Source organism: Micromys minutus (assembly GCF_963924665.1).
Source record: "Micromys minutus genome assembly, chromosome: 2".
In the NCBI taxonomy this organism is placed as follows: domain Eukaryota; kingdom Metazoa; phylum Chordata; class Mammalia; order Rodentia; family Muridae; genus Micromys; species Micromys minutus.
The window spans coordinates 101867577-101881120 of NC_137971.1; the positions used below are offsets into that span (position 1 = coordinate 101867577).

Consider the following 13544-nt stretch of genomic DNA (forward strand, 5'->3'; position numbering starts at 1 on the left):
AGGAAATATTGAATTAATACAATGAATGAAATACTGAATCTGTGCTTGAGCAAGTATTTCTGGTCCATAGAATTATTTCTGGTCTTATAGCAGGGGGATATGGCTCAGGACACAGCAAGGCTGACAGACTGGCAGGGCAGATTGTACATAGGTGTGAGCTAATAGAATTTTCTTCACAATTTGGCTGGTATTAGCCTTCCAGAAGATTTTGTGTAGTTATTATCAAGAATATCTTGCATGGACACATAAAAGGAGACAAGGCAAGAAGTAAAGCATGAGGCACATACTGTGGGATGAACCTGAATGACTGTGTCTACAAGAACATTCTGTATGACTATAATGTCGGTTAGAAGTTACAATAAGTACAGGCATTCTATGTAGACAACATCTACTATGTATTTATTACATGTTGTACCCCGTTTTAGTTTGCTTGCTATTTTTTATGTTTAATCACTACAATTCCCTGAGATAGACTCAACTCTTCCCTTGCTGAGATGAGGAAGGTGAAGTGTGCACATGTTAGGAGATTAACCATGGCCACAGATAACGAGAGTTAGAGACCAGTCACCTGAATGGCCAACTTCATAGCTCAGCAGAACTCACAGATCCCTTTCTGCCATGTGTTTCTCCGATGAAAAGAATTTACCGAATTCTATTTTCATTTTTATACTAAAGAGAAAATCTAAGTGTTTCATTCTAGTTAGGATTATAAAACTGTCTTTGTTTCCTCATTAAAAGTTATACAAGTATGAACTTTGAGTGAAGCTTAATTTCTCCATCTCTAAATAGCAGTAGAGAAACACTCCTCCACTGTTGGTGGAAAAGCAAGTTGGTACAACTTCTCTGAAAATCAGTCTCAGGTTCCTCAGAAAATTGGACATAGGACTACCTGAGGACAGCTATTCCACTCCTGGTCATATACCCAAAAGATGCTTCAACATCTAACACAAGCTCCACTATATTCATAGCAGCCTTATTTATATTAGACAGAAGTTGGAAAGAACCGTGATGCCCTTCAACAGAGGACTGGATACAGAAATTGTGGTACATTTACATAATGGAGTACTACTCAGTCACTAAAACCAACATTTTTTTCTGACAGGAGACTGATATAGCTGTCTTCTGAAAGAGTCTGACAAATATACATGTTGATGCTCACAGCCAACCATTAGACTGAGCATGGGGACCACAATGGAGGAGTTAGAGAAAGGACTGAAGGAGCTGAAGGAGTTTGCCAACCCAATAGGAAGCACAACAATATCAACCAACCAGACCACCCCCATAACTTCCAGGAACTAAACCACCAAGCAAAGAGTACACATGGAGGGACCCATGGACATATGTAGCAGAGGATGGCCTAGGCTGACATCCATGAGAGGAGAAGCCCTGGGTCCTGGGAGGGCTTGATGCCCCAGTGTGTTGGAATGCCAGAATGGGGAGGTGGGAGTGGGTAGGTAGGGAGAGAGAATCTGCATAGAAGCAGGGGGAGGGGGAGGTGGAACTGGGAAATGTAAATAAATAAAATATCCCATTAGGAAGCAGAAGTCCTTCTCTCTGTTTTTAAAGGGATTAAATGTGTAGGGTGTGTTAAATAGCTAGCAAGTGGCCAGGGTTATAAAGAGGATTTACCAAATGTTAATTAATTATGGGTCCTAGCAAGATAAAATGACATTTCAAATTAAAATCTGTTTCAATATTAGTGGCAGGCTGAGAGCAAAGAGATCATTGCGCTGGAGCACAAAGGTGTTTATATGTACAGATACTTCCTGGATCCCTGAGGATTGTCTTTGCCATAGTCCTCATTTTAATTAAGCGCACAGAGCTCGGACAGCTCAGCATGGGAAGAGTCGGCACAGAGGCACATCTCCAGCTTCCAAACTGTTTTCTGGCTAAAGATATGACAAGCTACTTCAGCAACCTGGTATTATGAAATAAATAGAAACTGCTTAATCATTTAAAAGTGCATAACAAAGAACAGAAGAGACAAAGAAGCACGTGGCAATGTAATAATGTCTCCTTTACTTTGTCAAAACTGACAGACGACTTCAATTAAACAGACAAGATATAAAACCCAAGAAATCCTCTTATATTTGTTATAATTACAAATATACCCCCCATTCTTCTCCCCCCCCCCTTTGTTTAGTCGTAGATGTCCAAAAACTCACTCTGTAGATCAGGCTGGCTTCTAAATCAGAGATATTCCTGCCTCTGCCTCCTAAATGCTGGGATTAATGTCACGAGTCACCACTGCTTGGCTCCTTAATCATATTTTTGGTTAAAAAAAGTCAAGGCCAGCCTCCAATTGTATCTAAGCACACATTTGTATATGTGTGAAAATTTCATTGTAGGCTGTCATCTTACAATAGGTTCTAGAAAGAGAGTTTGAGGAGGGAGGTCTTATTCGCAATTCTTTGAGTATTTTGTACAGTGCATTTTGACCATAGTCACTGCTCCTTTAATCCCCTAATTCCTCCTAGGTCCACTTTTGGTCTTCTTCTGAAAAATAGATTGTTTTCCTTTTTAAAAACACTAATGAAGTTTAACGTATGCTCTGCATACATTCTTGACTGTGTGGCCTTCCTATGGAAAGCAGTTAACTCACCAGGGGCTATACTGTTAAAATTAATGAATTCTCTTAGAGTAGATTTTTGGTTCATAACCATAGTTTCACTCCTTTGGCTAAGTGTATTAAGCATATGCTGGTTTTGGAATAAAATGTTTAAAAGTACAAAGACAAAAGAACATTTCTTATTCATATATAAATTAATTCATTTATTTATCAGTCACTATGTGTTAAGTTCTTATTGATGGTGATTTAAGCTAATGAAATCAATCTTTCTCTGTGAACTGTCAGACGACTTTTTGGATGCTGTTCCTATGTTATATCACCAGTGATGTTAGTAATGTGGCATGTTCTGAGACTTCTGCCATGTTCCCTCTTGGAATTAAAGTTGACCCATAATTTGAAACTCTTTGGAACCAAATTCACCTCCCTTCTTTTTTTCTATAGTTTTGCATTAAAAAGAGGGAAGCTCCCAAATTTCATTAGGAATGTGTCACCATTGACAGGAAGGCCATGGAAAGTAGAGGAGCACCTCAGTTCTGACATCACACACCACCTTGATGACACTGGTAAGCCAGTCCCTTCTTTCTGAGCCTGGGTGTGATCATCTTACATCAATCAATGAACACTAAACTACAGAACTGCCGCCAAACCCAAATAGGACCAAATGTGAAAAGTTCCTAGCCAATCACTTTGTGATAAATACATGCACAGTACAGTTTCTCCACATTGAATTTGGAAGTATATAGCAAGAAATCCCATTACATGTATGTACACAAGTACTGGCAGATTTTTACCTAAGGTTAAATTATAATGAGCTTGAAGTTTTAGTCTGTCTGCTAAGCAACAGCTGACACAGAGTACAAATGGGACTCTTTTTCTAGAAACCATCATTTACCCAATTAATCAGAAGCATATCTGACCTGGTGTAGTCATCTTCAACCAGCATGTGCTTTGGAATTGGTGAGTACCTTCCTGGAGAGATGGGTGGCAGGGAAGTTTTGTATTCTAACGTGCCATTGTTACCAGACAGTAGATGGTTTTCCATTGGTGGAGAATAAGCTAAGGGATTGGGGAAAGAAAAAGAAGCAGAATCAAACCTTTTATGCAGGTGATTTGATATGAAACATTCAGAGGATGAGTTGAAAACACAAAGGCTTTGCTTCATGCCAAAATTTATCTTGTTCTCCAAAAGAGGTGAGTTGTTGTCTATTTCAACTTCCCACATATAAGTGCTCAGTGACTTTACACTCGAAAAGATGTAATAACAGTTCTATTGTAACCCGAATTAGCATAATTAGGTGATAAGAAGACACTCCACCGACAAACATTTTCGGAAAAATAGTTGATTTCCTATTGAAACAAAATTTTAGCTTCTAAAATTTCACTTTACATAATTAATATCCAGTTATCTAAAACGAAAGGCTCCCAGGGCATAAATTCTTCTATAAAGGGTGTCCCATACATATGCTCTATTACCATCACAGGAAATCTGTAATCTCGAGCAGTTTTCTTCTGTTCTTCCCTAATCCACCTTTGTTTCCGATGTCTCTTCCCTGGTGGATCCCTGGGCAGGGACTCTGGTCCACTCTTTTCTCCCCTATGTTTTGTACTTTAAATTGAGCTTCTGAAATATAACTTTGTTTTTGTGTGCTTGGCTTAAATGTGTTACACTGTCACTTCTGTTTGGGACATAATGTCCTTTCTCTTCTCCATCAGTTTGATAAAACTGACCCATTTCAACTTTCCTGATCCATGCTCCTAATCCTCAGACAAAACCTGTGATTTTGGGATCTGAACCACTGCTTTACTGAATGGAGTATCTATAATTCATAACTCTTACCCCATCTCAAATGTAAATTCAGAGGGCATGCAGTTTCTCCATTCTTTCAAAGATGGACTGGAAATCTTTCTACCCTGAATCTCTAAAGAACATTTATTTTTATTTACCAGACAGCATATATTGCTTCCTATTTCTACTAAATTGTGTTGCTAAAAACACTTTTCAGTGAGTGAGACTCTTCCAGCCATGCTGCTGAAGGCAGAGCTTGGGTTTCTTCTGCATCTCACATCTTACTTTACAAAGTATGGTGCACATCTTAAATTACTCTAATTGGTTAGAAAGTTTTATGTTCTACCTTAAAAAAAACCCACTACCACTGCATTTATTTAACCTTACAAAGTGGCTCATAGATCCTCAAATCTGACTCCTCTAAATTATCAGGTTCAAAAGTCTCTGAAAGTCAAAATGCATTCCTATACTAAGGCAAGACTTATCTTAGCTTAGGGCCTTCTTTGGGGAAAAAAAGGCTATTTAGAGGGCAAGACATTTGAGACCATTATTTCCAAAAGTAATAGCTAAGGTAATGGTCCTTTAGCTAAGGTTATTCAGCTTTTAAATTTTCCTCAAGAGAAACATCTAAATCTAAGGAAGATTAAAAAACTTGCTTAAGTTGATAGTATTATAGTCAGCCCTGAAGGCATTCTGCATGTTCCCAATCACAAATGAACTCTCAAAGTTTCAAATTCAGCAAGCCAACTTATGTCAACAAAAATATCCATTACACTTACATAAAAATTACATTCTTTCTAAATTTAGGCTTAATTAGCTGTGGAACTGGTGCTGTCCCCAGAATCATGATTCATGTTGTTACCCTGGGAGTCCTGTGTCACCCACTGCTACAGACCCAATGACTGATTATTTTCTTGATTCTATACAGTATGACAAATTCAGTTAAAGATAAAAGTTCTGATGGTGAGTGGAAATGGAGATTTCATCACACTGTGAAACAATGCTCTCTTGGAGGAGGACGGGTACAACTAACAATGGGTCCTCTGGCCAGCATCTGTTTTTCACTATGTTGTCACATAGGTCTAAACTATAACAAGGAACACGATGGCATGAGACAATTCATGGCCCATGGGATTGAGCAATTATCATAGAGTGTTGTTCCAACACTATCATAGTCACTCTGTCTTCCCATTAATGGTGAACCCGCCAACACATCAAAGTGCCCCCCCTTCAAAACATGAGCTAAGGTCCTGTAAAACAACCTGGAAATAATAAATGTAATATTTCCCCTGAAGTATTTCCAGAAGCGAGATGAGTAAAATTGTAAGCAGAGAAGCAGATGCCATTTTGTATAAATGGCAGGCTATCAGAGGATGGCTCCACGCACAGTACTTACAGTGAGTAATATCCGGTGGCCCATAAGGATCAGTCATATAAATGGTTGTGGGTTTGCCAACTTTTAGATAAACAACATCCGATGTGTTCTTCAATATAGCCACAGCCTCTTCATGTGTAACTTCTTCTAAACTATAGTTATTTACCTGAAAGGGAGAAAGATCAATGTAAATTAAACCTGTGAAGTGAAGGAAAACCACCCAGGCAGAAAGTATGATATGTGGAAGTGTGACCTTATCAAAAGATCGGTTACCATGATTAGTTGGTTTATTTAGCATTCTTGATAGAACATGCAGTCTAAGCTTTAACCAAAGCAGGTTTGATATAGTCATCAGTGCTATGACACAAGTCAGCCTCCCTAAGATAGTGACATGAAATAGCACACAGAATAATATTTTTAGAAAGAAAGGAAATAGTCTTTCTTAGTGTTTGCTATAGTTTTTATGACTAAAATATAGTGTACGTCAGGCTGGGTATGCAGCTCAGTGATATAATCAGTAGTTACGGAGGCTCTATGAGGACCTTGGAACAGTTCCCAGCACTAAAAATTACAAACATGAAAATAATACTGCCAAGAGAAAATGCACAGAAAGCACTGTTCAATAAATAATTGAAATAAACTTTAAAAATAGAAATAATCCAAACTCTTCCTACTTTATTATATTTCTTTAAGTCAGTGTTATGTTGGACACATTAAGGGATTAATATCTAGAAGTCAGTCTATAACATTAACATAATCCAGCATCATGGCTTTTGATTTTACTGCTTGAATAACAATAATATTTAAGTCAATAACAGTGACTTAAATACTCTCTTGCTAGAGCTTGTTTATTTTGCTTTTAATATGTTAGTACTATAAATAATGTTGTAGCGCATGGATGCAGAGGTGCTTCAACATACAAAAATCCATAAACATAATCCACCATATAAAAAACTGAAAGAAAGAGAATATATAATCATCTAATTAGACTCTGAAAAATTCTTTGACAAAAATCCAACATCTTTTTGTGTTAAAAGTCTTGGAGATAGTAAGGATATAAGGCTCATATTTAAACAAAATAAAGGCAATATACAGCAAGTCGATAGCCAACATCAAATTAAATGGAGAGAAACATAAAGTAATTCCACTAAAATCAGGGACAAGACAAGGCTGTCCACTCTCTATGTATGTTTTCCATATAGTACTTGAAGTTCTAGCTAGTGCAATAAGACACCTAAAGGAGATCAAGAGATATAACTTGGAAAAGAATAACTCAAAGTATCACTACTTGCAGATGATATCATAGTATACATAAGTGATACCCACCCCGTCCCCAAATTTACCAGAGAACTACTACAGCTGATAAATACTTTCAGGAAAGTGGTTGGATACAAAATTAACTAAAAATAATAGATCTATACTAGTCATAAGTGGGCTGAGGAAAAAAATAAGGAAACAACATTATTCACAATAGCCACAAATAATATAAAATATCTTGATGTAACTCTAACCAAATAAGTAAAAAAAAAAAAAAAAAAAAATTAAGAACATATCAGAAGATTGAATGATCTCCCATCCTCATGGATTGGTGGGATTAACATCATTTTGGTAAAATGGCCATCTTACCAAAAGCAATCTTCATATTCATTGCAATTCACTTAAAACTTCCAACACAGTTTATTACAGACTTTGGACGATCAATTTTCAAATTCATAAGGAAAACCAAAAAAGTAAAAAACACAGAATAGCTAAAACAATATTATATATTAATAAAATCTAGAGGACTCAACATGTCTGATTTACCACAGAGCAGTAGTGATAAAAATTTCATGGTCTTAGAACACAAACAGACAGGTTGGTCTATGGAATCCAATCCAAGACCAAGAGATAAGCACACATATCTATGAACACTTGAGTTTTGACAAAGTAGCCAAAACTATACAATTAAAAAGAGAGAACATCTTCAACAATGCTGCTAGTCTAACTGGATGTGTGCATGTAGAAGAATTCACATAGATCCATATTTATCACTTTACACAAAACTCAATTCCAAATGGATCAATGATGTCAACATAAAACTAGATCCACTAAATATAAAAGAGAAAATGGGGAAGAGCATTGAATTCACTGGTGCAGGATATAACTTTCTGAACAGAACACAAGTAGTTTAGGCACTAAGATCCACAATAAACGGAACCTCATGAAAGTGAAAAGCTTCTGTAGGGAAATCAACACAACCAATAGGACAAAACAGCAGCCTGCAGAATGGGAAAAGATCTTTACCAACACTACATGTGACAGGTGGCTAATTTCCAAAATATATAAAACCCCAAGAAGTTAGATACCAACAAGCCAAATAAACCAAGTGAAAAATACTTGGTACATACAGATATAAACAAAGAGTTCTTAATGTGGGAATCTCTGATGGATGAGAAGCACTTAATGAAATGTTCAGTGTCCTTAGACATCGGGAGATGCAAATCAAAATGACTGAGATTCCACCTTAATTTCTATGGTTAAGATAAAAACCTTAAGCAACAGCACATGCCATTGAGGATGAGGAGCAGAGGGAACACAACTGCGTTGCTGGTGGAAGTGCAAACTTGTGCAGCCATTCTGGACATCAGTTTGGCAGTTTCTCAGAAAACTGGCAATAGTTCTACCTGAAGACCCAGCTACACCACTCCTGGGCACATACCCAATGACTGGGCCAACCCAAGACCCACCACACGGGCAAGAGCTAATCCATGAGACTATTGGTGATACACTCTTGTGCTTGCAGTCAGGAATCCAGCATAACTGTCCTCTGAGGGGTTTCTCTCAGCAACGGACAGAAGTATGTTTAGAGACCCACAGCTAAACATCAGACTGAGCTCAGGGAATCTTGTGGAAGAGTTGAAGGAAGTCTAAAGAGGAGAAGATAGGGACTCCACAAGACAACCAACAGAGCCAAATAATAGATATTATAATTTAAGCCAGCACTCCATGACTCCACGAGGCCTCTCTCTCCCTCCCTCCCTCTCCCTCTCCTTCTCCCTCTCCCTCTCTCTCTCCCTCTCCCTCTCCCTCCCTCCTCCCCCCGCCATTTGTATAGCTGAGAACTGAAACTGAACCACAAACCATGGGCATGCGATGTAGGCTCTCAGTTACTGGCTATATTTCTAGTAAGTCTAGCTATGAGTCTTTTTTAATTTTGAGGAAAAAGTGTTGCTATTGTAACCTAAGGATTCACAGGTGAGCACATTTGAATGAATCACATTTCTGCAAGTATCACCAGCAGCGCACTTGTCTTTATTGTTACAAAGAGAAACCTTTATCAATTGTTATAACTTCATGGCAGGAACACTACACTGGATGTGTGCAGTTCTTACTGGTTTTTCATTTCATGCAACCCAAAAGACATTATCAATGGTTAAATGAAAATACATGTTCAAATGTATAATTGGAGGTTAGAGTATGTACAATTGGGATAAAGAGTCAGGTACAAGCTATCCTAAGCAACAGAGAAAACTTTGTCATATGAGGTTTAATCTACAAATTACACAAATGATTTAACATAGGAAGAGATTAATAAATAGTCACACAGGAGAGCAATAATAACAAAATTGTTGACCTTACTAACCTTGGACTCTTGTTAAATAAAATAAAGTACAAGCACTGTGCTACTCTGACCACCTCTTTGATAAATGACGTGTGAATGAAGTGATGAACAGCATATAGCACATGCTACATGGTGATTCTGTGGAAAAAGATGAGTCATATTCCAGGTAGGCCGGAGACTGATAAGGTGTGCTTTCATTGTACTAACTCAGAAAACCGGAGCTACGGATAAGTGAGGCTGTGATACACTTTCTCCTTTCTACTTTAGTCCTTCATAATCAATAGCACGATTTTTTTCTATTATTTCCTCATAAGTACTGATAATTGCCATATGTGTACATGGCCTAAATAAATGCAGGCACTATTGTATTTACATAACTGACTTCTTGCAGTGATTTGATATTGATCTGTAAGATCAATATCAAATAAAATAAATGTAGGTTATTGTGGTATTCTGGTGCTTCATTGTTTCAGTGAATGCCAGCGGTCTGGTAAGCGATCGAGGCAGAATCAAAAGCCAGGCACTACATCCCCAGGGATCACACTCTCTCGAGCAACTTCACTGCTTCTTCAGCTTCCAGTCGTCTGTGATAACCAGCCCACAGTGCAGCACGGTGCAGTGTGTGGGAAGAAGGATAAGGGAATAGAATCCTACACAAGAAGGATAAGGGAATAGAACCCTACACAAGAAGGATAAGGGAATAGAATCCTACACAAGGTGCAAATGTGGAGGATCCACAGCTGTGAGGAGCATGGTTGATGATGGAAGATCTCAAGTGTAAAGAAATAATATAAACATTTCATGTCTGTCACATATTCGGAGAAAAAAAATATAATCTTAGCCATCTCTTCAGCTCCTATTATGTGCTTTAAGCAAATCAAACAATTTATTTTCTTTTCAGCCTCATAGGTAACTTTAAACATTTGACCTACTCCACAGATGAGAAAAAATATAATATATATAGCACATATATACATATATGTGTATACCTAAATACAGACATATTTAGATTTATTTTTATTTTATGGGTATGAATATAATGTCTATATGTATTTGTGTGTGTTACATGCATGACTGTTTCCCATGGAGATTAGAAAAAGACACTGGATCCCTGGAACTGGAGTTACAAATGTCCTTCTATGTGAGAAATGAACCCAGGTCATTTGCAAGAGCAGAAAGTGTTCATAGTGGTTCACCAATCTCTTCAGCTCTTAGCATGTATTTTTAAACAAATCAAATCATTTATTCTTTGTAGCTCTATATGTAACTAATAATTCAACCCATTCTACAGATGAGAAAAAAACAAACAAAAAACACTACTTAAGTTGCTTATTAGAGCAAAGTAGCCACCCAGGCTCCAAATGGAAATATGCCAATTAGAACAGAGTCTATTGCAAGGTTAATTAGTCTATGCTCGATGCTCATATTTAGGTTTGCTTAGTTGTTCTCTGTCTTTTGTAGAATAGAGTCTCTTTCCGGAGTGACACAAAAGCTGTTATACCCTGGGCATGCCACCTATAGGACCAGATATACAGCCTGAAAAACAATTAGGCTATACCTCCACTAACATGCTGATCCCTAGTTCCCGTAGGTGGGACAGGAATTCATGAACAAATGTAGTTATCACAGCCTTTTGGACAAAGAACTCTAATTCCTGCCTTGAGACCAGCTTGAGGCTGTGTTTAGGCTCTTTACTTGCTCTCAGCAAAAAGACTAAAGTAGGGCTCTATGTGTGCTCCGTCTCTCCTTTCAGGTCTCCCTGCTGTGCTGTGCAGAGCAGACATCTCTTCTATTTTCACTTGCAGTTAATTTTCTTATTTTTTTTTCTACAATGTCTATGATGACCTCTGTGTCACCATCATGCCACTTCTGGTTTAGTTACTGTCTCTTCTTACGTTCCACAACTCATGACCCAACAATGGCTCCTACGGTTGAAGGCATTCTCTCTCCTGATAAGGATCATTTTCTAAAGGGTAATTTTGGTAAGCTCATTTCCAAAGCTTGCCTTCCTCTGTTTCTCCTCAACACATATGTGAACAAGTTTTAGAAAAGTGAGACTAGAGAACAGGCGTTTAGGCCATCTGCCACCAGGAACAGCAACGATCCAGGGACACAGGCCTGGTGAGACTGCTCTGCGAGTAGCCTGGGAGCCGAGAGGTCTGTGCTGATCACTCTGAAAGTGCACCCTCTCCCCGATTGGTTCAGGGAGAAGGAACACTGACATAGGGTCTAAGTTTCCACCCAGCAGGCTCGTGACTGCAGAACAGGCACTCAGGACATCTGCCACCAGGAACAGCGGAGATCCAGGGACACAGGTCTGTTAAGACTGCGCTACTAGTAGCAGGGGCTCAGAGAGGTCTGGGTCAAAACCCCGGAAAGCATCGCCCACCGCGATTGGTTCAAGAGAGCAGGAAGTCTGCCTTAGGGACTTGGTTTCTAACCAGAGGGCCCATGTATGCAGAACAGGCACTCAGGCCATCTGCCACAAGGAACAATGGAGATCCAGGGAAACAGGCCAGGTACACAGGAGAGACAAGAACCAATCACTGACAACAAGACCATGTATAAACAACAAGACAACAAGATGGCAAGAGGAAAGCAAAGAACTTACCCCAGGGAAACCAAGACAACCAGGCAACACCAGAACCTAGCTCTCCCATCACAGTTTGGAATGCCAAACACTCCAGAAAAGAAGACTCAGACCCGAAATCATACCTCAAGATGATGATAGAGATCTTTAAACAAGAATGGGAGGAAAAAACACGAAGAAATAGAAGCTTTTAGAGGAAACAAGAAAAACACTCAAAGAAATCAAAGAACTAGAGGAAAACAGAACCAAAGAGATGAAGGAATTGAAGAAGAAATTTAAAATGGAAATAAAAACAATAAAGAAAACACTAAAATAGACAATCATAGTGGTAGAAAACCTAAAAAATAAATCAGGAGTCACAGATGCAAGCATCTCCAACAGACTACAAGAGATGGAATAGAGAATCTTGGGGGCCGAAGACAACATTGAAAACATAGACAAAACAGTCAGAGAAGATGCAAAAGCCAAAAACCTCCTAACCCAAAATGTCCCGGAGATCCAAGACACAATGAGAAGACCAAACCTAAGAATAATAGGAATTGAAGAGGGCAAAGAATATCAACTAAGAGGCACAGTAAATATCTTCAACAAAATCGTAGAAGAAAACTTTCCTACCCTAAAGAATGAGATGACTATGAGCATTAAAGAAGCCTACAGAACTCCAAATAGAGTGGACCAGAAAAGAAATTCCTGCCAACACATAATAGTCAAAACACCAAGTGCCCAAAGCAAAAAAAAGAATACTAAAAGCAGTAAGGGAAAAAGGTCATGTAACATATAAAGGCAGACTAATCAGAATCAGACTTCTCAACAGAGACTATGAAAGCTAGAAGATTCTGGACAGACATCATGCAGACCCTAAAAGAACACAAGTGTCAGCCCAAGCTGCTATACCCAGCAAAACTCTCAATCACCATCGATGGAGAGATCGAGATATTGCAGGACAAAACTAAATTTATACAATATATGACCACAAAGCCAGCAATACAAAGATTTATAGGTAGAAAACCAAATACAAACAGGGAAACTACATCCTAGTAAAAACAAGAAAATACCTAAGCAAGAAAACCAAAAGGAGAAAGACAAACAGGCACAATTCTACCTCTTAAAGCAAAAATAGCAGGAAACAGCAACCACTATATCTTAATATCTATTAACATAAATGGACTCAATTCCCCAGTAAAAAGAAATAGGCTATCAGACTAGATAGGTAAACAGAATCCAGCATTTTGCTGCATACAGAAAACTCATCGCAGAGACAAAGACAGACACTATCTCAGAGTAAAAGGTTGGGAAAAAACCTTCCAAGCAAGTGGCCACAAGAAGCAAGATGGAGTGGGCATTCAATATTGAAAATAGTAGATTTTTAAACAAAAGTTATCAAAAAATATAAAGAAGGACGCTTTTTACTCATTACAAGGAAAACTTGTCAGGAGGAACTCTCAATCCTTAACATATATGCTCCAAATACAAAGGCACCCATATTCATAAATGAATCCCTACTAAATCTCAAAAACTACATTGCACCACACACAATAATAGGGGGAGACCTCAATATCCCATTCTTATCAATGAACAGATTATGAAAACAGAAACTGAGCAATGACACAGTAAAACTAGTAG

The 13544-nt window shown here is 38.3% G+C and overlaps 1 protein-coding gene across 19 annotated transcripts in view; it reads right to left on the reverse strand.

The window, feature by feature from the left end:
* DLG2 (discs large MAGUK scaffold protein 2) overlaps window positions 1-13544 on the reverse strand; it is a gene marked incomplete at both ends in the record, with an annotated part of 1874976 nt that overhangs the window by 424843 nt on the left and 1436589 nt on the right. For all 19 annotated transcript variants that reach the window (XM_080912637.1, XM_080912640.1, XM_080912639.1 and 16 more), the window contains 2 exons: window positions 3487-3625; window positions 5752-5896. In XM_080912637.1, coding sequence (XP_080768763.1) covers window positions 3487-3625; window positions 5752-5896 — 284 coding nt within the window. The remainder of the gene's footprint in view (window positions 1-3486; window positions 3626-5751; window positions 5897-13544) is intronic.